The 27,463-nt window shown below is 49.6% G+C and overlaps 1 protein-coding gene across 2 annotated transcripts in view; it reads right to left on the bottom strand.

The window, feature by feature from the left end:
• ACLY (ATP citrate lyase) overlaps nucleotides 1-27,463 on the bottom strand; it is a 39,968-nt gene that overhangs the window by 2,434 nt on the left and 10,071 nt on the right. Inside the window, exons 8-25 of one of the 2 annotated variants that reach the window (XM_081029265.1) lie at nucleotides 26,674-26,792; nucleotides 25,679-25,815; nucleotides 24,914-24,975; nucleotides 22,563-22,680; nucleotides 20,482-20,636; nucleotides 19,908-19,998; nucleotides 18,765-18,794; nucleotides 16,295-16,436; nucleotides 15,842-16,010; nucleotides 13,970-14,074; nucleotides 12,882-13,078; nucleotides 10,083-10,164; nucleotides 9,327-9,437; nucleotides 6,079-6,206; nucleotides 5,408-5,501; nucleotides 3,461-3,615; nucleotides 1,916-2,066; nucleotides 1,597-1,740 (exon numbers count right to left, since the gene is read on the bottom strand). In XM_081029265.1, coding sequence (XP_080885391.1) covers nucleotides 1,597-1,740; nucleotides 1,916-2,066; nucleotides 3,461-3,615; nucleotides 5,408-5,501; nucleotides 6,079-6,206; nucleotides 9,327-9,437; nucleotides 10,083-10,164; nucleotides 12,882-13,078; nucleotides 13,970-14,074; nucleotides 15,842-16,010; nucleotides 16,295-16,436; nucleotides 18,765-18,794; nucleotides 19,908-19,998; nucleotides 20,482-20,636; nucleotides 22,563-22,680; nucleotides 24,914-24,975; nucleotides 25,679-25,815; nucleotides 26,674-26,792 — 2,190 coding nt within the window. The remainder of the gene's footprint in view (nucleotides 1-1,596; nucleotides 1,741-1,915; nucleotides 2,067-3,460; nucleotides 3,616-5,407; nucleotides 5,502-6,078; nucleotides 6,207-9,326; nucleotides 9,438-10,082; nucleotides 10,165-12,881; nucleotides 13,079-13,969; nucleotides 14,075-15,841; nucleotides 16,011-16,294; nucleotides 16,437-18,764; nucleotides 18,795-19,907; nucleotides 19,999-20,481; nucleotides 20,637-22,562; nucleotides 22,681-24,913; nucleotides 24,976-25,678; nucleotides 25,816-26,673; nucleotides 26,793-27,463) is intronic. The other variant, XM_081029264.1, reaches the window with a different exon arrangement.

A 27,463-nucleotide genomic window follows, 5' to 3' on the forward strand; every position in this document is an offset into this window, starting at 1 on the left:
CCTGATCCACGTGTATGATTCCACGTAGCATTACTGCCGATGACACTGCTGTAGGGCTTAAGGTTTTTAAAGTCTTTTCCTGTTTCATTTGGGCCACCAGACAGCCTTTGGGGTTCTCTCTTTAACGTTCAAAACAAGGTACTGAGACTTGGAGATGTTTAGTTAGCCATGGGTTCTACTGTGTTAAGTAGGGGGCTGGGGCTCCCCCAGTCTCCAACCAGAAGTCTTAGGTTCTAGCCACTAGCCATGCTGCCCACCAGCTCAGCAGCCTGGTCAAAATGTAACCAAGTTCTACACTAAGCAAGCACCCCTGAAATTTTAGGAAAAACTCTGGGTTTTCAGTGAATGGAGATGAACTACCTTAAGCAATGAAGCACATTAAGCAATAACCTGTAAGTGGGGGAGTGGGATGGTTTAGGCACACGCCAAGTCCCAATACCACCATGACCTCCCTCAGCAAAGAGATACGTGAGGTCAATGTGGACCCCAGAAAGGAAGGAGCCTGAAAGACTGTGTGGCAGCACAGGTCTGACATTATCTCAGAAAGAGGCCCTGCACTGTGGATTGGAGAGGTGCTCTCTGCTCAGGAGCTGGGGATGGCTGAGCAAAGCTCTGCGAAGCCTGGAGGGAATGACTCTCAGAACTAACCACCACCTCAGTTCTAGTGGGGAGGTCTGCCTGGAGCTACCTGAGCTTTTGGATGTTTGGAAGCGCGTATTCCAGATCGCACGCATGACCCTCTTGTATGAATGAGTCACACACCCCGCCTTGACCAGCGGAATGACTGACTGACTAAATGAGGTTTCTGGAGCTACAGAGCCAAGGACCCTGAGGCAAAGGGCCCTACAAGGAGCTGCCCCTTTAAGGCCCTGAGCAGCTGCCACTACCTCTTCTCCTTCCCTTTGATTTCTAAATAGTATGCACTACCAGGACACTCAGGACTACCTACCCTACTAACTTTATTTAAAATAAACACCTTCTGCCATCTACCAATCAGGTTTGGCCTCATATTATTGCTTTTCCTGATCCAGTGATGTCAGACTTAACCATGTGACTTGCTTTGGCCAATGAAATTAAAGTGAAAACGAGCTGTGCAACTTCCAAGCAGAAGCTTTAAGAGCTTTCATGTGGTTCTGCCGTGACTTGTCCTTCTGATGTGAGATGAGCATATCCCAGATAAAGCGCTGCTCCTTCAGCACAGGTGACAGAGAACAGAGCCATAGCCAACCCACTGCGGGTATAGGGTGAATAAGAACAAAACCTTTATTGTTGTTGGAAGCCACCGAGATTTTTGGAGTTGTGCGTTACTGCAGCATGCAGCAGCATCTGGCCTAAGGTAACCAATATGTCCCCTTAACCCCAACCTTCACCCTTTCTCCTATAAGGTTCATTGGGAAAGCGAAAGTTACCAAGTTACCAGGTCATCATATTTGCAAGCTGCAACTGAACACGATAAAAACCGTTTAAGGGCAACCTGTATTACAATCTTGGCATGTCAGCACATCCAAGGCTGTGCCTGGTGTTCCCAGCTCAACTATGGCCCCCTTGTTCCCACCGCCCTGTAGATTCAGTCCCTTCAGGATGGCAACAGCTTACCGACTTCACTCGGTGACCGATGCCCATGATCAGTTTTCCTTCCTTCTTCATCTTGTTCACAAACTCCATGGGGATAATGCCACTGTCAAAGGCTTTGCTGAACATCTTGGCTGCTGCATCCAGGGCACCCCCAAACCGGTCCCCCTGTGGGAGAAGCAAGCCCATGCACGTTGCCCTGAGCTCTGAGTGTCTCCTTCACAGACCAATCTGGCGTGCCCCGAACAGTCCCAGCATGGACTCTTACACACCAGTACTCCAAGCAGCATGATGCCAAAGCCTAGTGTCCCCACCGTGCATCGCCCAGGGTGCCAGTACTCACAATGGTGAGCAGCCCCGAGGTGAGGCTGGAGACCAGGTCCTTGCCAGCCCGAGCACAGATGATGGTGTTGTGAGCCCCCGACACGGCCGGCCCATGATCAGCCGTCACCATCAGGCACATCTCAATGAACTGGCAGGAGTACTTGGGCAACCTAGAGGAGGGTGAGGAAAGGGACAGGGAAAGGAAGGTGGGAACAAGGGGGAGCTGCTCAACAGGAGATACGCCGCCAAAGCCATATGCCCACGTTCGCCCATCTCCCTAAACAAGTCTCAAATTCAAGAAGGGCAGCAACCTGCCAATCCACGTCTAGTACTATCTTACAACTCGGGGCAAAACCTCCAGATTCTTGAGCAGTTCTGGATTTTGCTAATATCAAATACTGCTTTTTATTTTAGGATTTAAAAACAAATTATTAAATTTATTAGGGATGACATTGGTTAATAAGATGATACAAGTTTCAAGTATACAATTCTATAACACATCATCTGTACATTGCATTGTGTGCTCAGCAGTGAGAGTCAAGTCTCCCCCCGCCACCATATCTTTGACCCCCTCCCTCTACCTCTTCTACCTGCCCCCACGCCCCTTCCCCTCTGGTGACCACCATACTGTTGTCTGTGTCTATGAATTTTTGTTTGTTCATTTGTTGTTTGTTTTATATCACGTGAGTGAAATCATACAGTTCTTCTGCTTATTTCGGTTAGCATGATATTCTCAAGTCAAATGCTGCTTTTAAAATAGTGAGCAAGCACGATTTGGAATCTCTTCTTTAGTCAGCAGTTTTCAGCATGAGTTACTACAACAGGATTTGCCTTGTATTTGTATCTACCCTCCATGGACCAGATGGAGAGGAGGTGAGGTCCCTGTTGCTTTCACAGGCCTGGGGTCTCCTCTAGTGTTCAACCTACCAACTGATGATTAAGAACGTAGTCTGGAGACATAGGGATCCAAGAACAGGGTGCAACCTGCTCAGGTGCCCCAAGAAGAGCCTAATGCAGGTGAAGGCATGACACAAACCAAGACTGCCACCTGGCCTTGCCACTCCAAGCCAGGGCTCTGTGAATCGTGTACTTTCTGGCCCTCTGGCACAGCTATCCGTCCCGGGAGAGGGTTAAGCTTGGGAATTGCAGAGAAAACCATTTTTTTCTCATATTCAGGCTGATGATACAATACAAGGTAGTGTATGCCTGTTCAGCAACTCTACCAGGCCTGCACTCTTTGAGCTTCCAGATCCGTCCAGCTCTCCCCTTCTTTAACATCCACCTTTCTCTAAAAAGGCCTGAATTTACTCTGCCCCATGTCTTTAAAAATTCCCAAGGGAAAGGGGCGAATCCAAGATCCCTGATGTCATGCTTTCTACCTCTCTTGGTTTAGACTGGCCTTTCCATCTATGGAAGACTTAGGAACAGTCTGTATTTCTTCCCTCTGGCCTTACAATTGATCTGTGGCCATAAAGACTGACCCTGCCCACGCCCGCTCCCGTCAGGGAAAAATCACTAACTCTGAGTCCCAGGGCCCTACCATCTTCTGCCCTCCATGCCTCACCTTCTCTGGAACCAGAGGAGGCCAAGGACCCCGCCAATGCCCATCTCTTCCTTGAAGACCTCGGTGATGGGCATGCCCGCGTAGATGAGCTCCTGTCCTCGCTCGTCGCAGATGCTGGTCATGAACGAGGCAGGTTTGCGGATCAAGCCCAGCTCCTGAGCAGAGATGGGGGCAGAGACAGGCAGCGCTATGGTGACCACAGAGATTTTTCCCGGATTGCCCCGCAGTCTGGGCTCTCAGAACCAGTGTTCCAGGAATGTCTTGAATTCTGGTGGCCAAGTAACAACCCTCAGACAAACTCCTCCAGAGAAAGACGTGCAAAAGCCTTTTTATTGGATCATTCCAGGCAAAGGAAACAGAAGCACCATGCTCACGGGACCTGCTCAGCCTCAGCCCCTGTTCTGTTTTTACTGAGTGTTTGCGGGGCTAGGCAGTACGCTAAGCGTTTATATCCATCGGTTCACTCTAATCGCACGAAGGAGAATCACTCATGTTATAGAAGAGGAAACGAAGCCCAGAGAGGCTGAGAAACCAGCCCAAGCTCAGCTGCCCAAGAAATGGAAGAATGAATCCAAAGAAAAAAATTTTAAACACTTCACATACAGCTACCAACCCTCCACCAAAAAGTAATGAGGTACAGGGCTGTAGAAATGGGGGACCCCCTCAAGATGTCCTTTACCCAGGGGAAGGGACTGAGCTCTTGAATTTCCCGCTTCCCGAGATGGGGCACACAGGGGTATCATCATCCAACATTGCCCAAGGCCATTTTTTCTGTTACCTAACCCTAGGAACTTCTATTAAAAGATGCTTTAACTGACGTTTTACTTACAAAAGGAACACGAGTACATTCTCCTTTTTCAAAATTTAGAACAGATAAACTTATGTCTCCTTTGACCTCCACCCCATCTTGGTTTTCTGCCTTAGTGTTGTTAGTTCAGTGGACATCTTTCTGGACCCTTCTTTCAGTGAATTTTTACTCAATGATTTTGAGCTCTATAAACAGCACACACGTAGGTCTAGTTCATTCCTTTTCATTGCTATATAGTATCCCACCATATGACAATATCACCATTTAGCTGTTCCTCCACTGATAAGTATCATCTAGAAAAAAATTCTTGAACATGTTTCTTTGTGTGTATATGCAAATATTTCTCTGAAGTAGTTTTTTAGACATGGAATTGCTGGACCACAACAGAGGAGCACTTTTAAATTTGACTCATATTACCCAACTGCCTTTCAGAAAGGTTGCGTCACTTTCCACTCCCACCAACACGAATGAACCCACCAGTTTCCTGAAACCCATACAAATACCACATATTGCCAAAGATTTTTTTTTTTAAATCTTTGTTGGCTTGACAGGGAAAAATTGGTATCACACCTTTTACTTTGGTTCCTTTTATAATGAGTGAGGTTGAGCATTTTCATGTTGAAAGGCCATTTCCTACCCACTTTTCTAATGGGTTACTGGTCTTTTAAAATTGATTTCTAAGAGTTCTTATATATTAAGAAAATTAGCACCTCATCTATGCCCCTTAGACAAATAGGCAGTGAATGCTGTACTTCATCCTGAAATCTCTTAGGAAGCACAAAAACTCTAGGGGACATTGTCTGCCACAGCCCCCGTTTCCAGATCAGGCCACCCAGCTGTGGGACGTACACACTGCCCTCTGCCCTCTTCAGCCCTGCATCTGTTTTACCCATTGGTCAGGAGGGGCCACCTCACAAGCTCCAACACATGAGGAGGGGTGGAATCCAAGAGTCAGTCACCAGGGTTCTCCTGAGCCCTTTGGGAAGCCTCCCTCGATGGTATGGTTGGGAGCCCCGGGCAATGATCGCATAGTTAGGGCAGGCCTGTTTTAGGGGTTCACATCAAATCAACTCAAAACCTACCACCTTAGCCCCCAATTCTCCCTTGCCTACACTGCTAAGGACACACACGGCACCTACCCTGGCCCAGGAGTAGTCCATCGGCACTGTCGGGGGTGGCACCTCCTGAGCAGGTACAATGGCCCCTTTGGCCACGAGATCCTCGTACACAGACCTGGGAGGCAGAGGAGGGGCAGGAGAAAAGACACCCACATGGATTTTCTTCTGGGCTTATCTATCCCAAGAACGCTCCTCCATCTAACCCTAAACACTTTAGGTTTTCCAGCTCTGTACCCCTTTCTGTCGGTGACTTACTCTTACCAGTTAGATTCCCCAAAACTAAATGAAAACAGGTTCTGGCCAAGATCCCCGACCCTCCCTGAAAGCTGAATCTGGAGGCCACAGAATGGGAAGATACAATAGGCTATACAAAAACCCTTTATCCATCAATTAGAGATGACAGTTTCTAAGTGTTTCTATGCTCATCTCTCATTTATGGCCAGACAAGTGGGAAGCTTCAGAAACCGAACATGTTTTACTTAATACCAGACTGAACGGCCTCTAACTGCTGCTTCTAAGAACAATAAAACAACAGCCAGAGAAAGAAAGGATTTTGGACCACGTGTACAGCTGTGCTAGAAGCCTGAGAGGGACCGGGAATCTCAGACACCTCCACGATGGGGAGGATTCTGTCCTTAGGAGGGTTTTGGGAAGGGAGGGGGAGGCTGGCACCCTCCCCAAGGTCCACTTACTGGATGATTTCTCCGAGCTCATCAAAGCTTCGGGGCACGAACACTCCTGCCTCCTTCAAAGCCTGGTTCTTGGCTACTGCAGTTTCAGAAGCCTGGTTGGCACAAGCTCCGGCATGGCCAAACTGTACCTGGAAGAGAAAGGAGAGCAGCGTGACTGGGCTTGTCCATTTCCCAAGAGGGAACAAAGGCTCCTGGGAAACGTCAGCACTCATTACAGACCAGACGCTGTGAAACACTCTTCAAGAATCACGTCATTCAAGCTTCAAGCCAATGGATGACTCGTGTCAAGCAGGAAACTGAGGCACCGAGACATTCAGATGCTCACTCAAGCTCACAGAGCTGCTGTGTACTGGTGCCCGGATACAAAGCCTGGCAGCCCAACCCCACAAGCCCTTCATTCGGCTTCCCCTGGGGCAGTGCTCGGGATGGAGGGAGGACAGCGGCTAGTTTTGAGCAACAGGTGAGAAGTGAAGTCACAAAGTGGAAACCTGAGGCTGAACTGAGCTCACCAACATGATCTAACTGTCCTGCACACTTTTTATAAAATAGGTGCTATTAAAAAAAAAGATTTCATGTGAAAATACGAACTCCCAGCTTCTTTGAAAAATTCAGGTTTTGCACCCACCCTAGGCCTATATTCCCACATAACAAGTTACCTAGAGCCGGTGAGCAATTGCTACCTTCCACCTGAGCATGCACTGAGGTAAAAGATAAAGCGAATGGAATAAGGGAGGTGACTGACTGTGGGGAGTGAGAGGGAAGAGAAAACCAGTATCTTTGATGATGCAATGGGGAAAATGAATTAACCTAGTGAAACATCTGGTACAAAACGCTGACTTAGAGAGAGGGGTGGTGGGTAATCACAATCACACCTAACCTGGTTAAATAACACTTATCATGCCCAGACACTTTTCCAAGAGCTTTAATCATTTAATCTTTAAGTAGCTACAACTGTTTCCTATAAAAAAAGGAAATGGAAGCACAGAGGGGTAAAGTAACTTGCCCAAGGTCACACAGGCAATCTGGACTCTGTGCTCTTAACCACTAAATATAATAAAAGGGGCCTTAAGTATTGAAAAGGTTGGGAACCGCTGCTCTGGTTGGCAACACAAGCCTTAAAGCACATGGGTTCCCAGTGTACTCGTTGTAGGACTTAATCTGCATGGGTGCGTGGGGTGGAAAAGCGATTTTGCACTCAGATAAACTTAGAAAATGCTGGGTTCAATCTTGAACTCTGAGATTTCTCAAAACGAAAACCAAAAGTGTTAAAAGGTTATATTGCACGTTCATGATTTGTAGAAGCTCCCTTGTTTTTCTGTTTGGTTTCTTTTGAGGATGATTGCTCCAGGACCTGTGTTTTATGGAACAGACTTCTGAACAATGCCACCTTACCAATACCCACTCATCCCTACTCCCATTCCCCAGTTCCTAATTCAGTTTTCCCCGAGGAGCTGTCTCAGTTTGTCAACAGGTAGAGATTTAGTTGTGTATCTAATGTCTTCAGGGTGGGAAGTTCTGCAAGGTCATGTGACCTGTTAAAGAACCCCAAAATCACCTATTAGCAAGGCAGTCACTGTATTCTTTTACATTTGTGCATGCTTAAAATTTCAAAGTTTAAACAATTAAAGAACAAAATGAATACACCTCTTTAGGACCTGCCCTACCTATGTGGTGATAATGAGTGTCCGGCCAGAAAGAAGAGCAAGGTCCTTGCCCTCTTGGAGGTATTCTTAGCAGAGTGGGGGTGAGGAGGGGCAGAGCTGTAATGCAAAGCTGGTTAAGAGAAACAATGGAGGGGAAAGGAGGAATTCTTTTTGGCTGCTGGGGTGGAGGGGAGAACAGTCAAGAAGAAAGAGAATCAGGACCAGCATCATGGAATAAGTGGACTGAAGAAGAAGGGAAAGGAATAGTTGCTAAGACCTGTACGTGCCAGACCCTCACAATTACTTTAAGCCACATAACAACCCTGTATCACCCCCAGATTACAGCTCAGCAAACTGAGGTACAGAGAGACTAAATGACTTGCCCATGTCACACAGATCCATCAAGATCTGATTCTAAAGCTTGTGAAAGTAGAGCTCACCCCTAAGAGATGGGCAGGATTCTGTGACCTGCTCCCCTCCTGTATCTACATGGAAAACACACACACACACACACACACAATTGATATTATAAACATCTACCACACTCTACCCTTCCTTAGATTTGACAAATCTTAAACTTCTCCTATATCCACATATCAAGGCCTGCGTCATTCTCCTGCCTGCCCAGCTTTCCATTCTATGGCTGTGCCACGATGACACAGCGCCTTCTGACCAGCATTTAGGTTGTTTGCCTTTTCTGCCACCACAGCATTGCAGTGAGTACCCTTGGACACATGCTTTGAAATAGTTTTGCATGCATACCCATAGGGAAATTTGTAGAAACGGAACTGCGGGTTCAAAAGAGGAGTGCATTGTACAACTGGACAAATACTGCCTCTGAGGTGGGCAGGAATCTGAAGGGGAAAGACAAGCATTCTAGGGAGAAAAGCACAGTATGACACACGCTTATCAGCAGGAAAAACAGGGTTTAAGCACAGGGATTGTCACAGGTGCAGGAAGCTGTGTGATTGTCAAGGCCACACACTCAGCCCACTCAGCTGCAGATGGATCCAGTCCAAGGGGTTGTTTCCTCAGTTGCGCCACCACTGGCTGGGCCATCTTCAAGATGAGAGGATTCTCTAAGCTGAAGTCTGGCTTATCATACCCAGCAGGACACAGAGAACTCAAGTGTTTATATCTAATATCTGTTATACTCATGTGCTGGACTTACCATATGCCGCAGGGCATGTTCACATGGCGAACAAACCTTTCCTTCTACAGCCTCTCCCTACACAGAACTTCCCACATGCCCCTCCCCAGCTCTGCGCCTCGGGCGTCTTCTCCCTCGCCAGCCTCCCTCTTGCTCAACAAACACGTTCTCAATGAAGCCTTCTCAACTCCTCCAGACCGTAGGTCGCTCCCACTCCGAGTAGGAACTCAGAGCCTCGTTCTCGCCTTTATCTGCTGACAAGTTTGTCTCCTCCAACCGGATCTAAGCTTCTAGAGAACAGGGCCCTGGCTACACCTTGTAGTAACCAAGTAAGTAACAACTGTTAATCGAGGGAACCAGTTGCTTATATAGATGACCACCTGGTTCACTTCAAATGGCCCATCGCTTAGCTTCCCGACTCCCCGCCCAGCAGTGACTTGTCCTGGCCATCGTACCTCGGAGGAGAACATGGTGGCACAGGTCCCGATGCACCAGCAGACCACAGGCTTGGTGAGGCGGCCCTCCTTGATGCCCCGGCAGATCTTATACTCCTCAGTGCCCCCTATCTGCGGAGCAACAGGGAATTAAGAAAAAGCCTGTGAGTTAGGGGTACCCACCTCCAAGAGCAGCACTGCAGCAGGAAAATCTGTTCCCCTCTCCCCCCAAAAATCGGGCACTCAAGTATCCTGAGTTACAACTTGGCTAAAAAAAGAGGGGACAACAGCTTGGCCCAAACAACAGCCTGGAAGACTGAGAGTGGATGCCAGGAAGAACTATAAAGGGATAGCAAATATCCAAGGGGAGTCTGAGACTCCCCCTTCTTGATGTAAGGCTGTAAGATGGCTTAGGACCAGACCTGATCAGAGACACAACCAAGGGATGGGATGGGGTTACAGGACTCCCCCAAATTAAAAAAAAATACACTTTTAATTTTTTATAACTACCCACCGTCTACCAGGAGGAGCACGGCCAGCCAGTACAAAGCTTTATTGGCACTAAAATGTCTTATGTCACCAAAAAGCAAGAACTCTGTTTTCAGGAACAAACACAAGTGTTAAAAGTGACAACCTCTAGGTCCCAGAATCTAAGGGGTGGGATTAGCAGGGATTGTCACCATAAGTTATATATAACCAAAATGCATGTATTTTTAAAAAACAGATCCGTAAGAAAAATTTATCAGAAAAATTTTTGTTTTTTTTTAAATAACTCACCTCTCCAAGAACGACAATCATCTTGACTCCTGGGGTATCCTGGTAACGTAACACATGATCCATAAATGTTGAGCCAGGATACCTGGAGAGAACAGGGAGGGCACACAGGATCAGCGGCAGGCTTGGGACGGTGTGTGTTCGCGTGTAGGAAGCATGCTTGTACTAAGAACGCTGTGGGTTTTCCGTAGGTGTGGATGCCCAGGGAGGGTCCAGAGATGGCTTAGGAATAATGGGGGGTAGGGGCAGGGAGTAAACACAGCACAAGGGAAGAGAAGGTAAAGAAGAGGAGTTCATAAGGTGGTAACCAGAGGTTGGCTAGGTGCTAAGAGATGCCTGGAGAACGCACATGTGGTGGCTTTAAAATGCCACAAATTCTTGACTATGGGTTGGATTTAATGATTAGCTTCTCAGAAACAAAACGTCATAAGTGAGTCTATGATATTGACGCTCCTGAGGCTGGGTTATAAAAAGAGCAGCTTCTTTCTGGCACTCTCTCTTGAATTGCTCCCTGTGGGGGAAGTCTGGCACCAAGTGCTCAGGACACGAAGCGGCCTGTGGGGAGGCCTCAGAGAAGAGCCCCCTCCAGGCCCAGGCCCACCTTCTGCGGACTGTAGCCCTGCTGACCTGAATGCAACCCTGAGGACAAATGTTCATTATTGTTTGAGGCCACTATGTTTTGGGGTAATTCTTCTTTTACATAGCAATGGATAATTAATATATAACGTGCCAAGCTATTCCCCAGGATGGCAGGCTACTGCTAGAAAGTATTTTACACAAACACACACACACTTGTTTAATTTTCTACTGTCAGTGAGTTTGTTTGCAAAAGGATTACTCAACGCCAGGCAGGCTTCTCTGCAGCTCTCCATGTGTTTCTGAGATGCTCATGAGCCTTATGAATCGTGAGAGCAAGCACTGCCCAGACTCATCCGAATCGGAGCCTTGTGTCCAGGAGCACCCGGGGACCAGGGTTCCTAGGCCATACCCCTCAAGACCTGGGCACGAGTCCTTCACCCAGGTGTTCATCTGAAATGACCTGGGAGAGCCAGGGAGACTGACAAGGTGACTCACTCTCCCAGCAGCTTTCGGTTCTGAGCCAAACAGTAGTAGTAACAGTAGTAGTAATAACGACAACCAGCAATGGCTAATGTTTATGACACGATTATGATAAGATAATGTTTATACTAAGTACTACTGATATTGTTCCCACCAGCAAAAATAATGAGGACGCTATTTGTGAAATAATAAGCAATACATATAGAGGGTGCCAAAAAAAAGTACACATTTTAAGAGAGGTTAGCTTAAAATGTGTATACCTTTTTTTGGCAGCCCCGGTACATTGGTTTCTGCTCCTAGTTCCTGACACACAGCTCCTACAACCCTGGTGCAGAATGAGGGTGAGGAGGGGGAGATCTGGTGATCTCCTGAGTGATAGGGGTACTAGGAGCATCTTTTGTTCTAGTACTTGGTTTTGATCCTGGTTCCTGACCCTGGGCTCCTAACACCTTTTAATTGCCTGAGTAATAGGGGCAAGAGGAGCATCTTACAGAGAGCGCCTAAATCCCTTGGAATTTCCTGGATGATCGGAGTGTCTTCTGTTCTAATGAGCCAGTCTTGGTGGGCTCCTGCATAGCTCCTGGAGTGGGGCTGGTCACCAGAAAGACCAGGCCATGATTAGAAGCTTGAACTTTCAGCCCTACTCCCCATCCTCCAGAGAGAGGAGAGGGGCTGGAGACTCCACAAAAATTCCTAAAGTATGGGGGCTGAGGAGCTTCTGAGTTAGTGAGCACACAAAGGTTAGAGCACCCAGAGAAGGCGTGGAACCTTGTGTCCTGCCCCCCATACCTTGCCCTATATATCTCTTTCATCTGGTTGTTTCTGAGTTGTATCCTTTTATAATAAACTGGTAAACTAGTTAAGTAAACTGTCCCTGAGTTCTGTGAGCCTTTCTAGTAATTTGCTGAAACCAAAGAGGGGAACATGCAAACCCCTGTTTTATAGCCAGTCAGTCAGAAGCACCAGAGGCCTAGACTTCAGATTGGCATCTGAAGTAGGGGCAGTCTTGTGGGACTGAGCCCTTAACCTGTGAGAACCGATGCAGAATGGAACTGAAGTATAGGATACCCAGCAGGCACCTGCAGAAAACTGGAGAACTGCTTGGTGTGGGAAAAACGCCTATACACTTGGTGGCCAGAAATGTGAGTGTGGTGGTAGTAGAGAGTAAGGGAGTAGAATTTCTCCTTTCACTATTATTAGCTATAATGAAGCTTACTGAGCACTTCCTAGTGCCAAGCCCTGTGTTAGCCACTTTATGTATGACCTCATTTAATCCTTCCACCAACCCCATAAGGGGGCACTATTATTTTACCCACTGACATGTAAGGATAATAGAGATCTAGGGAGGGTAAGGAGCCTGCCTAGGACGCCCCCCTGATAAACTGGGAGACTGGGTTTTGAACCCCTTTGGATGCATTTCAGAATCGGTCCTGCTAATCACTGCTGCCTCCCTGTGGCCACACCTCGGACAACAAACAGCCCTGCGCCACAGGACCTAACGCTTTTTAAAAACACCTTTCTCTGTATTTTCTGGTTTTATGCTCATGCTGGTCCTGAGAAAAGATTGGAGTTGCCCCATCTTATGGACTTAAGAAACATTCGTACCTGAAATATTGAATAATAATGAATGTCAACTGTAACTGAAAAAATGAAGACAATAAAAAAAAAAAGAAACATTCTAATGTGCCAGGAACTCGGCAGCAACAAGCAATATGGGAGGTACCCTTGGCCCCAGCTGATCACCTGTCCCCGCCAATGGCCACGCCCTCATAGACACCATCCGTGGTCCGAGAGATAATATTGTTGAGCTCGTTGGACATGCCCCCAGAACGCGAGACGTAGGCCACACTGCCAGGGCGGTACAGCTTGGAAGCCAGGATGTTGTCCAGCATCCCACCTGTATTCCCGATCTTAAAGCACCCGGGCTTGATGCCTCCAACCTGCAGGGGCAGAAACAGCAGTCAGAGAGAAAGAGTGAGCTCTTGATTGACCACACAGCTCAAAGGAATCACCAAGCCCAGTATCACCAGCCCAGCCCAGGCTGAGGAGGAAATGGCCAAGAGAGCTAACATCTGCACATTAGGTTTCCTGCTTAAGAAGAATCTCTTCTCTTCCTCAAGAGACATTACACAGACAAGAGAGCCTTATTTGGAAAACATGACTTAATACTGACAGGTATACTCAGGGTTAAGTCACCTCCTTTGATATACAAGGGTGACAATGCCCAGTGAAGGTGCATAATAACACAGGCGTGCACCTCTGCTCTAAATCATCCCCCCCCCCCGCCTCTGAGACGAAAGGTCCCTTTGTCTTAGCTTCAGACAAGTTTTAATGAAACAACTAAAAACAACAAAAAAATATTCAGAGCAGTTTCTCCTTATATGAAGACTTCTGAGTAAAAATAAAGCCTCCAGGTAGAGTTTTCTTTGGTTTATAGCTAAAGGAATAATCAGACTATGCTATGATTGCATGGGGGTGGACACTTAAAATAAGAGTCTTCTCATTAGCCCCTTGACTCTATAAATGTGATAGGGACGGGGGAGAGAGCCCTTTAAAAAATTAACTGGAGGGGGTGGCCGGTTAGCTCAGGTGGTTAGAGCATGGTGCTGATAAAACCAAGGTTGCTGGTTTGATCCCCGCATGAGCTCCTGTGAGCTGAGCCCTCCTTAAAAAAAAAAGATTAACCAGAAATGGACAGACTAACTTTCAACAGGTACTCCCTAAATATTTTCAACCTAGGAGGGAGACATAAGCATTAACAGGTGAGCTCCGCAAAGGCCAAGAACTTCCTAAGGGCCTTGAACCTAACAGGCTCTGGAAGGGATGCTCACAGTGGCAGGTCCAATGATGGTGACACCCCTCTGGTCCGCCTTCTTGATCAGCTTCCTTGTGAGCGCCTCAGGGATTCCTTCAGCTATGATGGCAATGGTCCGGATCTAGAGGATGAGAGCGGTCCCTTCCCATTAAGGTTTCACCTCAGGAGGCACAACGAGGCAGCAACCATTCCAGAACCTCAAAGAACCCACAGTCAAAGCTGCTACCTTCTCTCTGATCCAAAACCTTGCAAGACTCAGGCCCACCTGTCCTGTGCCTGCTCATAAAACAGCTATCTATGGTTTTCTCCACTGTGCCCTCTGAGGACAGGGCCAGTACGTGACAGAAACGAACTGTTTCCACACTCAGACCAGAGAGTGGGCTGGGGAAGAAAGCCAGAGGGAGTGGGAGTGGGTGGGAAGGATCGAGAACCATCTCTGACTCTAGTCCAGAAGCCGGCAAACTCTTCTATAAAGAGCCAGATAGTATTGTAGACTTCATTGGTCATCTGGTCTCTGTGGTAACCATTAAACTTAACCTTTGTAGCATGAAAATAGCCATAGACAATATATAAATAAGTGAGCATGACTGTGTTCCAATAAAACTTTATTTAAAAACACAGGCGGAGGACTAGAGTTGGCCGTCGGGCTGTAGTTTGCCAACCTCTGACCTAGACTGAAAAAACAGCTCATTTTTAGCAGGTGTGCTTTTGTTTTTGCTTCATCTAGATATCCAAACAAGTTTATGTTCTCCAGTCATACGCTGGAACCAAGCCAGTCTGGGATCAGACAATAATTCTGAACAGAAGAATCAGTATCTTATTCCATAAGGGGTCTTACAAATCAATAACAAAGAAAATAAACACCTCAATCGAAAAAAAAAAAAAAGCTTCCCAAGAGGCCAAGTCATAGAATAAAAATGGCCAATAAACGTTTTCAAAAGCTCATCTTAATAACCAGATACGCAAATTAAATAGAATGCCTATCCATTTGTCAAATTCACGTCTTTAAAATCCAATCAATCAGTGTTGTTACAGAGAAACTCCTGATGGGAGTTTATATCAGTACAACTTTTCTGTAGGGCACCAGCGCAGGACAGACCAAAAGCTTTAATATCTGCTCATTTTGATGAAGCAGTTTGACTCCTAGACATTTATTCTGGGGAAATAACTAAGGATATATGCAAATGTTACTGCAAGATGCTCATCACAAGACTTGAAAAAGCTGAGGCGGCCGGATGGCTCAGTTGGTTAGAGCGCGCGCTCCTAACAACAACAAGGTTGCCGGTTCAATTCCCACATGGGATGGTGGGCTGCACCCCCTGCAACTAAAGATTGAAAATGGCGACTGGACTGGGAGCTGAGCTGCGCCCTCCACAACTAGACTCCCTGGAGAAACACACTGTCCCCCCCCAAAAAAAGACTTCAAAAAGCAAAACTGATGTAGGCAAGAGTAACTGAACAAAATGGATTAGAAAATAGTTCTGTAAAGTTATTATTCCATTTGGTCAAATTCAGGAAAAAGTAGTAGCCATGTTTCTGGGAAACGGGACTTGAGGTATTTATCAGAATTCACATTTTTAAAATAACATGTAATAATTTTATAGGAAAGGAAGTGTTTTTGATTCTGCTTTTAAAGGCAGTTTTAGATGGCACAGAGAGAATCTGGTGGGGGCAGCTGACCCCGAACTCTTTGTTGGCCCAGGTGAGCAGCCCACCTGCCCTCAGTTACTACCCTGCCTTCTGGAGATCAAATGTCTCCAACCACTTTCACCGAGATCACTGACCAGTCCAGACTGCCAAGCACTTTGTCCCAGGAGGCAGTGGCCATGGACACCACTCAGGAGCTCTCCCTACTGCTCCCTCCTCCCGCCAGTGGCCCGCGACCTACCTGTGCATAATTCATGGTCTCAATGGTACTGTCGTAGGCGGAGCGGAGAGAGGCAAAGTTGATCAGCACATCTACCTCTGGGTGTTTCTTCATGGCATCGGCCATGTTCTTGAAGACAGGGATCAGGATCTCTTTGTGACCCCAGTAAAACTTCTGCTTGTGGTCTCCGCTGTGTGAAAGGCGGAGGGGTCAGGACAACCCATCAGGGTTGGGGAGGGGGAGGCTGAGGGGAGAGCTTTATCTAGAAGGTGGAAAAGCAGGGTGTCTGCCCTCAAAGAATTTCCATCGATGGGAAAAGACCCCCCTGGAATATGAATCACCCCAGTCTGGGATGGGCAGACTTCCCCAGAATAATCTCGCTGCGCCTCCAGCTCAGTCTTAGTGAGGGAGGAGACTGGATGAGGAATACCACTTGGCAGCCAGCTGCAGCCTCCCTACCGTGGCGTGACTCACGTGAAAGGGTAGACCATGGCAGCCACGGAGGGCTCATCTCGGGAGCAGACGTAGTCAAAGTCCAGCATGCCTTGCACGGCCCGGGTCTGCATACCCCACACGATGGCCTTGGTGTGGCGGCTGAAGAGGGTGGCACTCTTTCCTGGTGGGCAAAGACACAGCGAGTGCACCCAGAACATACACCCCGAGACCCACAGGGGCAGGGGCTACCTGCCACACCCCAAGTCCAGGGAGGGTGGCTAATCAAAACTACAAAGGAAAGTCAAGAGGATGGAATTCTGAGAACTTGGGGAAGTAGTGCCTCAAATTCTTCTGGAAAGAGATGGAAGAGAGTAAAAAGAGCTCAGAGGACCTGCCTGGCTGGTAAGCAGCTCAGCAATGAACAGAGAAAGGACTTCCCATGCAGAGAACAGGCCTGACGGGAGAATAACTACAGGGTCTGCTCAGTTTCACAAGGCAGGCGTGTATTCGGCCTGCTGCCTATATGCACATTATTTTTAAAGTCGCTGGAAAAAAGTGTTTAGCTCTCCCAATTTTGGTGATGGCAGGACATTACACAACTCCCCAACAATCCTTATCACCTCGAAATCTGGACATACACCATCTTGGGTCAGGATTTGAATTCTCCTGATTCTAGGTCAGTGTAGGTCCAATGAAGAGGTTTGCTCAGCCTTATCTCTAACTGAGATGCCAGCCAGGGCTCTGGCACAAGGCGAGGTGGGAGCAGCATGCTGGCTATTCCTCCTGAACTCCTCCCTTGACCATGTGGCTCTTTCCTGCTCAAAATAATGCTCTTGAAAGGGGTGAACGGAAAAAAAAAAGAAAGAAAAAGAAAAAAAGGAACAAAAGGAGCTGGCAGAAGTAAATTCCTCAGCCTTGAAGGGAAAGGCCCCTTCACCACCCTGCAGGCAGGTGACCTCACCCTCTTTCTCTGCAAGTCTCAGTGGAGGAAAATAGCCCTCAGGGGAGGTTCTCAGCTCCCCTGGGAAAACAAAGCACTGAGCTCAGAGGCATCTGGTATTAATTAGCCTACTGTACTGGTGCAGGCTTGGCCACCAAGTTCAAGGTCTGAGTAAATGAATTCAAGAGATCACTTTCCCAAGGCATGTAGGCCTCTCATCCTCACAGGCCTGCCTCTTCCATTACAGCCATAAGCTTCTCATGACATGGGCTCCTGATATTGCAGATGCCCGGGATTTACTGTCACTGGACCCACCTGGGATTCGATGAGACAAGAGACCACAGAACAAGGGAGGCCCCCTAACCCAGTGCCCTCACTTCTGCGTCCCAGGAAATTGAAGCCTAGAGAATGACGGAAATCCTAGGTCATCTAGCATCAGAGCCAGGATTACAGCTCAACTGTGCAAGTGAGGAGAAGGAATAAAAGCCAGCGTGGCCCCGTCACTCCCCATCCACCAGGGAGCCCACACCCAAGTCAGCGTGCGCACACACACACACACACACACACACCTGTCCACCCGGTAAGCTACAGAAATCAGGACAAAGCCTGGAATCTCTACAACACCCCTTGTACCTCTACATGAAAGGGACAGAACCAGGGTTCCTTCCCCAGGGTGGAAGAGCTCTCTGAGAACTAGTGTGGCCCCTGTCCCCTCTGCACAGGGCTCAGGCTCAGGTCATGCCTTTTCGGAAACAATGGATCTTGCCATGTGCATTCCTGGCCCTTCTGGAGGGATATAAGCAAATCTGCCCCGTCACTCCTTCCCCTCCCCAGAGCAAGGGGTCAAATATCATCAGAAGACTCCCCTTCCCCAGGGTGAAATCCCCCACAGCTGTGAATGCCAACAAGTGAAACGGAAGCCGTGATGCTTTGAACCGGTGAACACGTGTCCTGTGCATGTCTGTCCTAAACACTGACTTCAGACGCCAGACCAAGCCCAGACCCCTTCCATACCACACACCTTTCCAGGTTTCTCCCTCCTTCTCTACGCTATCTTCCACCCAAACCCCAGAGAAATCTGAACTTGTCCCTGGTATTGGAAGCTCTGGGATAGTCGGAAGTGGTGAGACCAAAGTGGGGAAAGTAAGAAAATGACGCCATCATGAGAGATTGATGAGAATTGGGGTGGTCCATGGCTCCCCTCCTCCTGGACTGTGCTCTGCCATTTCCCCTTCAGTTTCAACGGCTCCTTCTTCCCCAGGAGGGCCCTCCTCCCTCCTAGGCACCACTCCATTCTCCAAGGCTGTGGGCCTGGCTCTCCACCCCCCTACCGAGTGGGGAGCCAGAGACAGCCACACGGCCAGGAGAGAGCTGAGTGGGGTGCAGACTAAGCAGGGGTGGGAAGGGAAGGAGAGCAAAGACTCAGACTTGGGGGCAGGTCACACCAAGGCAGGGACAAAATATACCAGACAACACTGCAACCCACCGGGGAGGGGGAAAGGAAGCACATGCTAAGACTGCAAACCCCTAACAAGCCACACGTAGTCGGGCGGGGCGGGGGCGTCCTACCTTGCAGGGATCTTGGACTTGGGACTGAATCTGTCAAAGAAAATGACCAAGGCAACTGAGTGACCTGCTGATGGCCAGAGGCTTTGGAGGAGGAGGGTGGAAATAGGAAAGGGTCCCACAGACAAGCCTGGCAGGGCTGATGCCCTTACCATCTCTCGTCTAATTCACAATAGAGAGGAGTAAAGCCAAAAGAGGAGATAGCACTGATCAGCAAAGCAGAAGCAAGAAAGGGCAAAGGACCAAAGCGGGCAGAGAGAGGGGCAGAAGGGGCACAGAGGCTGGCAGGGTCCGCTGAACACAGAAGTCTCCCCGGCGCCAGGCCCTCTGGAGGGACAGCTGGTCCGGTCGCAGCCTCTTAATGCCAACCCCTTTTGGTCCCTATGCAGCATGTGATTAGACCAGCATGGGGTGGAGCCTGTCGTTCTGTGCTATGTGTGTGGGGAATGCACGGCAGCGGCTTCCTGTCTCAGTGTCTGGACCCAGTGTCACTACTTCACAAAATGCCTCAGGCACACTCTGTCTGTACCAGGAAGAGAGGGTGCATGGGCCACACCAGCACAGTGGTGACTAACGTCGGTTACTGAACGCTGGCTGCCAAGGGCTGGCTGGCAGGGATCTTGTCTTTGATGAATCGGAGGATGGAGAGACGAAGTAGGCAAAGTACAGACAGGCAGCTGGACAGCGTGTGTTCTTCTGGTGGGCTCGCAGGAAGGGAGTGTCTTTGTAGGAGCCCTGGGAAGATGGGGCGGGTGAGAACTACCGCTATCTGGGAGATTTGTCTGCCATCCTGCGCTCCAGGCTCCTGCCCTGCACTGAGGAGTAGGGTCTGGGAGACCTTCCCCCTCCTGGGATTTCTGTAGCCCTGTCTCCTCTGCAGCCTCTCTGCCCAGCTCACACACGTTCACAGGGAGTAAAGACGTGGAAGAGAAGACAGTGGCAAGTGAGGTGGCCCAGGGGCAGCATGGGTCCTCAGCACCAGGAGAGCCTGCGGGGAAGGCTCAGCACATCCTCGTGTCTGCTCCCATCCCACGCACCAGGCTCCCTCTCCCAGAGAAGCCCACACGCCTTCCATCACCTCTGCTGGCCCAGGGGGGCCTGGAAAGGGAAGGGGGACAGGGACGGTCCGAAACCGCTGGGAGTTACCTTGTGGCATAGCAGGCTTGGCCTTCTTTGCAGGTGCCACCTCATCAGCTCTGGACTCAGAAAAAGATGCGGTCCTGCTGGGGGCTGGAGTCTGGGGTGGGACAAGGAGAGGGATTAAGTCACAGGCAGCAACTGGGGAGAAAAACCATTGGTCCTTAAGGCCCCAAAGAAATTGGGTAACAAGAACTAAGTACAGCACTGTGCTTATAAGCTGCTTCCGAAAGCACTATTCTACCCGTCTTCTGCGATAGGAATTAGTATTGTCTCCATGGTACAGGTGGGAAAACTGAGGCTCTGGGTGGGCACGATAACTGCCAACGTCCCTCCCTCGACAGGATTTGAACTCAGGACTGATTAAAAAACCCCTGGTCTTTCCATTGTACTACCTTGACTGGTACAGAAAAGAACTGGCACAGATGCAGACACCAACCGTGTACTACGTCCCCCCACATTTCCCCTAGTGTCCGCAAACGGCTAGGGACAGAGTGGGGGAACCACGTCCTGGATGGGATGGTGGAGTGAGAGCTGACACAGATGGCACGGCAGACCTCAAGGTAGAGGCCGCGACACCTACCGACGTGCTGCCACTGGCGTTGAGGAGGAAGTTTGCAGTGTGGGCTGCTGTGGGCGGCTGATTGGGGATGGGCCGGTGGCCCAGGGCCATGCCTACAATGGCTGTCATGTGAGTCTCGGTGCCAAACACGTGGATCGGGATCCCAGTGGTCTTCCCTGTGAAGGAGGGAAAAAGAGTCCACCATTCAAGTCTTCGAGTATGTGCCCAAGTCCACACGAGTCTGCAAAGGTCCCTTTAGAGTCCTGCCTGATGTCCGGCACGTCCGGTCAAGACCAATTAGTCAGCTGTCATGTCTCCATCACCAAACACATCTGTGTCAACGCCATTCGCTGATAAGAACAAGAAACGACCTCGGTGATGCTCCCAAGTGATCACAGGCATTGAGTCCGCACTCGTCCTATTCACAGCCCAGACCCTGGCTCTCCAAGCCCCTCGACCTCGTGGCCGGCAGCTGCCACGCTCTGGCCTCCCTGGCCTGGCCTCTGGGCCTGCTCCTGCCTCCACGTGGAGCTGTCACTGCAGATCACCAGGCTGTCCTCGCCAGACGTGGATCAAGTGCCACACCTGGAGAAAGGCCTTCCTGCCCCCGACAGCTGCCCTCTGCCACACCACCCTGCCCGCTTCACCGTATAGACCCGACAGCACCTCGTTCCACTAATTGTTTACTTGTTCAATGTCCCCGCTGTGACTGAGTAACATTCGCTGTTCCAAGGTCCAGGCCCACAGCAGATACTAGTTTAGGGGAAATCTAGGATTTGACACCACTCAGGTGGGTTTAGTGTTCGCCATGGATATGAGATTTGCAAGACTGGGAAGACGAAAAGGTTTTGTCTCTCCACTCAGAGAGCACACTCACTGAGTATGAGCATCTTCTGTCTGTCACCCCTCTGGCACTTCACATGAAGCCGTGCTCCACACGTAACTGCTCTTACCAATGGGGACTGTACTTTACTCAAGACCAAAGCTGCTGGTCACGAAGTTCATGTGTTTCAGGGTCTATTATGTCAACTTAGGGAGACCCAGTTTTAGTCCTCACTGATGAGATATGGTCCCAGACTTTTTGAAAACTCTGAGTTTGAGGTCACGTGAACCTGTAGGAGCCACTCAAAGTGCAGAAGGGAGAGAAGAAACCAAAATGGGATGCCTTACCCTCTCCTCCACGATCTCAGCAAGGGGCAACTCTCTCCCATTCTCCCAGTTACTGGACCCTTGCCGTCGTAGCCCCCACGTCCAGGCCACCACTGCCCCGAACTCTGCCGCAGCTTCGTAAGTGCTCTCCTTGCTTCTACCCTGGTTGCCCTTTAGTCTGTTCTCTGCCCAGCAGCCAAAATAATCCTTTCAACTTAAGTCAAACTGTGTCACTCCTCTGCTCAAAGTCTCCCAGTGGCTGCTAAGTCACAGCCAAGCACCCCCGGGGACTTGTCCTAGCCCCACATCTGCTCTCGCTGCCTCTCTGCCTCCCAACATCCTGCCACTCGCTCCCTTGGCCCCACTGCATGCCCCGCCCACCCCCGCTGGGCCCGCACACGCTGACTCTCTCACCTCAGGGCCTGAGAACTTGCCTTTCCTCTGCAGATAATCCCCACTGACCTGCTCCCCCGCTCTCCACCAGGTCTTTGCCCAAATGTCACCTTCAGTCAAGCATTCTCTGATCACTCCATTTAAAACTGCCCCCGTCCCCTCCCACACACGCCATTCCCTTCCCCGTGCTTTGTTTTCCTTCATGAATTTAGCACTACATGACATTATAGTCAATGTTCTCAACTGCACTAGGGCTTAGCTGGCTGTCATGTGTGTGGCTGTAATCTCAGTGCTTAGCAGAACCCAGCACACAGCAGGTGTGTTGCACAAATACTTGTTAAACAAACAGCTTAATGAAAATGCTTTACTGCCCATTCTGAAATTTAGGACAGGTGCTCTATGTCAGAGGAGGGCAGAGAGTGGAAGTAGAAGCAAGCTGCATAACCAGAGAAGGGAATGGGAGAGCATGGAAGTGTCCAAAGGCTGACTCCTTCAGGAATCCCAAGGAAGCAGGCTACCAACACTCAGGATGGGAGGGAGAGAAAAGGTCCCTGTCTTACCAACTTCTCCCATCACCCGTAAGCCCTCCTGATAGTTGGGGCCACCTCTTCGGACAAAGATTGTGACCTCGTGTTCTTTCAGGGGGCCCTGGTAATCTCGAATCGCTCTCACGATGCCCTGGAAGCACAAAGGGACGAACACACATGTGGCTAAAAATAAGGCAGCCATAAATCACTTATTACCATGATAAGCAAACCTACCAGGGCGTACATAACAAGGGCTGCTATTCATAAAGCACGGTAGGCCCTGGCAGTCAAAAATGTTGTGTGGACTGGACTATGCATAAACTACCCAAAAGCCTAGGATGTGTGATCACTTGTAATGTAACAGGTGGGAGTACTCGGGTGTGACACCCCTCAATGTGTGGGGTGCTGGGCCTCCAACATCAGAGGGACTTTGATGTCTCTCTCATCGTGTCTACAGTCATTCTTTTTTTTTAAATTTATTGGGGTGACAATTGTTAGTAAAATTACAATTTCAGGTGTACAATTCTGTATTACATCATCTATAAATCCCATTGTGTGTTCACCACCCAGAGTCAGTTCTCCTTCCATCACCATATATTTGATCTCATCTACAGTCACTCTTTTTTTTTCTCTAAAACTTTTATTTATTTAAGTGTGTTTTTCCAGGACCCATCAGCTCCAAGTCAAGTAGTTGTTTCAATCTAGTTGTGGAGGGCGCAGCAACCAGTGGCCAATGTGGGGATCGAAAGGCAACCTTGTTAACAGCACCGCGCTCTAACCAACAGAGCTAACTGGCTGCCCCTGTAGTCATTCTTGTTATGTCCTACTGCAATTTGGGGGTGGGGAAAAAAAATCTATGCTGGGGACCTACGCAAATATCAGAACATAGTCTACTTAAATGTCAACATCCTACAAAAGCTACTTCGAGAGATTTAGGAGAATAGGCCCTGCAATGCCTACCAACTTTGGAAACATGGGAGAATGTTCAGCAGTGCACCAGTTTTGTCTCTCCAGACAGAAGCCTCATTTACCGAGTTAGGAGTTTAAAATTTCTGTCACCCCGTCCTACCCGGTGGCTCAGGTGGTTCGAGTGCCATACTCCTAACGCTGAGGTCACTGGTTCAATTCCCACATGGGCGAGTGAGCTGTGTCCTCCACAGCTAAGATTGTGAACAACAGCTCTCCCTGGAGCTGGGCTGCTGTGAGCAGCCGGAGGTTGGCATGAGCAGCCGTGGGCTGTCGCGTGGTGCCAGGAGCAGCTGGCAGCCAGCATAAGTGGCCGGCAGCTGGCGAGAGCTGCTGTGAGCGGCTGACCAACGACCGGCAACTGACAGCCTCAGCCGGGGGGAGAGCAAGGCCCATAATACCAGCAGGGGTCAGGGAGCTGTGTCCTACACGAGACTGAGAGACAACGGCTTGAACCGGAGTGGGAGGGGGGGAGTTTCTGTCACCCAAGCCATTTCACCCAAAGCTTCACACACACTTCCTGCTCCAGACCTAACCACCCTTATCACCAGTGCTGCCTTTATTATAGGGTTGATCAGAAGTTAAAACAAAGCTGTCAAGATTGACCCGTTTCAGATTTGTCTGCTGAATCAAGTCCAACTAGGGACACCCTGTTTTAGGCAGGACTGATGAGGCCTGGTGCTCCACTTCTTGAGCTCAGCCTTTCAGGGTTGACATTTATTTATTCATTATTCTCAAAACGTATATGGAACTATCAGATGGGGCACATTCTTTTGAAGAGCTTCAATGAGCATCTGAGAATGTGAATAATAAATGGCCTCCTGAGGTGGCTGCCTTGAAGGGAACGACTCTTGAGACATGTCAGCTGTCCTCCTTGTTGACCAGCAGTCATACTTTAAAACTGTGTGCCCATGTCCCTGACCTATGCACAGAGACCCAGGCTGACGGGCCCCTGGCTGGGTACGCAGGAGCCCCAGATCATCCAAACACTTTCCGCATTCTGACCGTTTGAAGGAGGTGCTGACTGAGAGATGGAAAGACTAGGAGTTGCAGAGAACCCAGAGTGTCTCAGAATGGAGGGTTGAAAACAAGGGTCCATCAAGCCAGTTCTTCAAGAATTGCCCACTGCGCAGTCAGGGTCCTGAAAAGGGGCATGGCAGAACTTTGCCTGTTGCCCGCACTTCAGATGGCAGAACTACAGCCCGGCGAGTGCCAGCTGCTTGCCCAGCGACACAGAGCTTCACATCCAGATCTGTCTTCTGCCTTCTCCACAAGGGACTCGGGGGCAAGAGCACCTATCCAGACTGGGTACCTCATGTGAGCTTGCTTCTGTCTTAAACCTTGCGGGTGGAAACCTCCCTTCCCTGAGTCCCCCAAACGCATGTTCCCCAGAAACCGCAGTCACTATGGCTGGTTACCTTGAACGTGGCGGCCACATTGGTGAAGTTCGCAATGCTGCCTCCGATGATGAGAATCTTGCCTGGGTTCGGAGTAAGAGGGAAGTCGAAAGGGTTAGAAAGGTAGACTTGAGCATCTTACCAAGAAACCAACCGAGAATTCTCGCCTCTGAGCGAGTGTCCCCCCACTGTTAGGAGGTATCAGCACAGAGTCAGGGGGAGCAGGCTGGTCTTTCCTGAGGTCTGTCGGCCTTATCAGCTCCACTCTCCATCACCTATACCACCAGGCAGGTGGTTAATCCAAACCCACAGAATCTACATCATTCCTGGGTGGGCAGCTAGAAACCCAGCCTGGTTTCTGGATACGCCTGATGGGAATCTCTACCTGACTTCAGCGAAGGGGAACTGGTGTGTGTAGTCCCCAGACACTGGACTGGTGGTAAAGGGAAGCTGGAATCGCCAGGTAATAAATGTCTCAGTGGGCCCGTAAGGACTGAGTTGATAGCAGGCAGTGAGAGCACGCCCGACCTCCTCCCTTGCACTTGCTTATAGGGCTTCCTGTACACATCTCCTCCTTGCCCACTCACAGCCCCCCACCTGACAGTGCTGTCCTGCCCACTGCGCAGTCAGGGAAGCCGAGGTCCAAAACTTAGCTGACCACCCCCAGGTCGCAAGGAACCAGGACCACAACCTCAGTGCCTCCTAGGCCAAAGCTGTGCCCCCTGTAGCATGCCAGGCTGTCCTGCAAAAGGAGTGTGTGTGCGTGCACGCGCGTGTGTGTCTCACCTTCTGGGTGCTTCTCGCGGGTCATGAGGGAGAGGATCGTCTTGGCATAGTCATACGTCTGCTGCTCACTGGGGGCCCCTGAGTACTCCCCGTAGTTCGCCAGCTCGTTGACACCCCCTAGATCGCAGATGGTATCACTGCCAGGGAGACATGGAAGTCAGTGCCGGCTCCAACTCTAGCAGCAGAGGGTGGCAGCCTGGTGACTGGGAGGACACAGAAATGCCCCCGAGCCCCTACAGTCAGACTGTGGCAGTGACCTCTCAGACCTCAGACCCTCCAGCCCCACACGAGTCACACATGAAGGTGAACTGAGCTGCGTCAGACTCTCCCAGGCAGTGCACTCTGCCAGGCCTAGGCCATCGTGGCGTCCTGGACTGACCGACAAGGGTAAGTGAAATGAACAAAGAGAACCTCCCGACACAAAGGAAAAACGCACATTCCAGGAGTCCCTGCCAGGTTGTCCAATGTGGAAGAAAAACTGTACTAGCCAAGTACGGAAGAGAATGGGGCCGATCACAGGCCTAGCAACGAACAGACATCCACTGTGCTTTAAGTGGAAAACCACCAATTATGGCGAAAGGTGTAGAAAAGATTTTTGATATTTCTATAAAGTATAAAAGTATACGTACTACTACAAGCACTAAAATGCCTACAAGGACGCAAAGCAAAGTGTTCACTGGGATGACCTGCTTGGGGGGGGGGGGGCAGCGACGTTCACTTTCTGGTTCATTTTCTGTATTTGCTGTACCTTCACATGGAGCACATATCACTAATGATGAGAACTAAAACTAAGAAAAATAACCTCATGTTGAAGCAAATGGGATGCTACAGACCCTCCCAGAGCCCCTCGGACCCCCTGGCATGCCCCACAATTCCTGCGCTGCACCAGCGGAAGAAACTGGAGACCTCCAGAGGTGAAGCGGCTTGATCCAGGCCACGCATGTGTGGACCTGGGGGGACCTGACTGGCATCCCTTCAGCAGTTCCCTCCGTCACCTGTACACGACAGAGGCACCACCTCCAGCCACCATGGTCCAGATCCTCCCCTTGGGGTTCAACAAGGTTAGCTTCAAGCTTGCCCCACTTTTGGCGTCCAGGTCTGCAATGTAGGCTTCCTAGGAACCAGACAACAACAGGTGGGCCCTGGGGTCACCCCCTTCACCCCCAGGACCCCTCCACTCCTCTTTCCCTATCAATTGCCTTAACAGGCCCAGAGAGAAGGGAGTATGTGGGGTCCTACATGCGTGGGACAAAACATGATGGCATCTTCAAGTACCAAAACCACCCATGGCTACAGTCACCAGCTGGGGACAAATGTCTCAATTCCTTTCTCTCTGACTTCAAGTCCTTGGCCCTTTACCCAAGCCCCAAGTCTTACTAGGTCACTCTGCTTCGACAACAACCCCCACTCCCAACATCTGCCTGCCTAGATCAGCTAATGAACCCTCCGCTTCTCCCAGGCCGGCTTCTTCCCTTGGCCTGGGTTACGTCACACAGGCCTGATTCTGCTGCGAGGACCTCTCTGAAGACGGGGTGGGAAGGGGCAATTAAAATTCTCAGCAAGTGGCAGAGAGAACTACCTTCCCATTAGGATTAAGGAGAGCCACTCAGAATTATAGAGAAGCAACAAATCAAGTTAAGAGCCCAGGGAGGTTGATTGCGAGCGAAGTCTAAAAGGATTTCTGGCTGGGATTCAGGGGCTTGACTGACTCCCACCCCCAGCCCCTGTGGGGTTTTAAGAAAATTAAATGGTTCTCAGCCTGCCTTTCCCTGCCAAATATACAGC

This window comes from Rhinolophus hipposideros (assembly GCF_964194185.1).
Source record: "Rhinolophus hipposideros genome assembly, chromosome: 20".
NCBI classification, from domain to species: Eukaryota; Metazoa; Chordata; class Mammalia; order Chiroptera; family Rhinolophidae; genus Rhinolophus; species Rhinolophus hipposideros.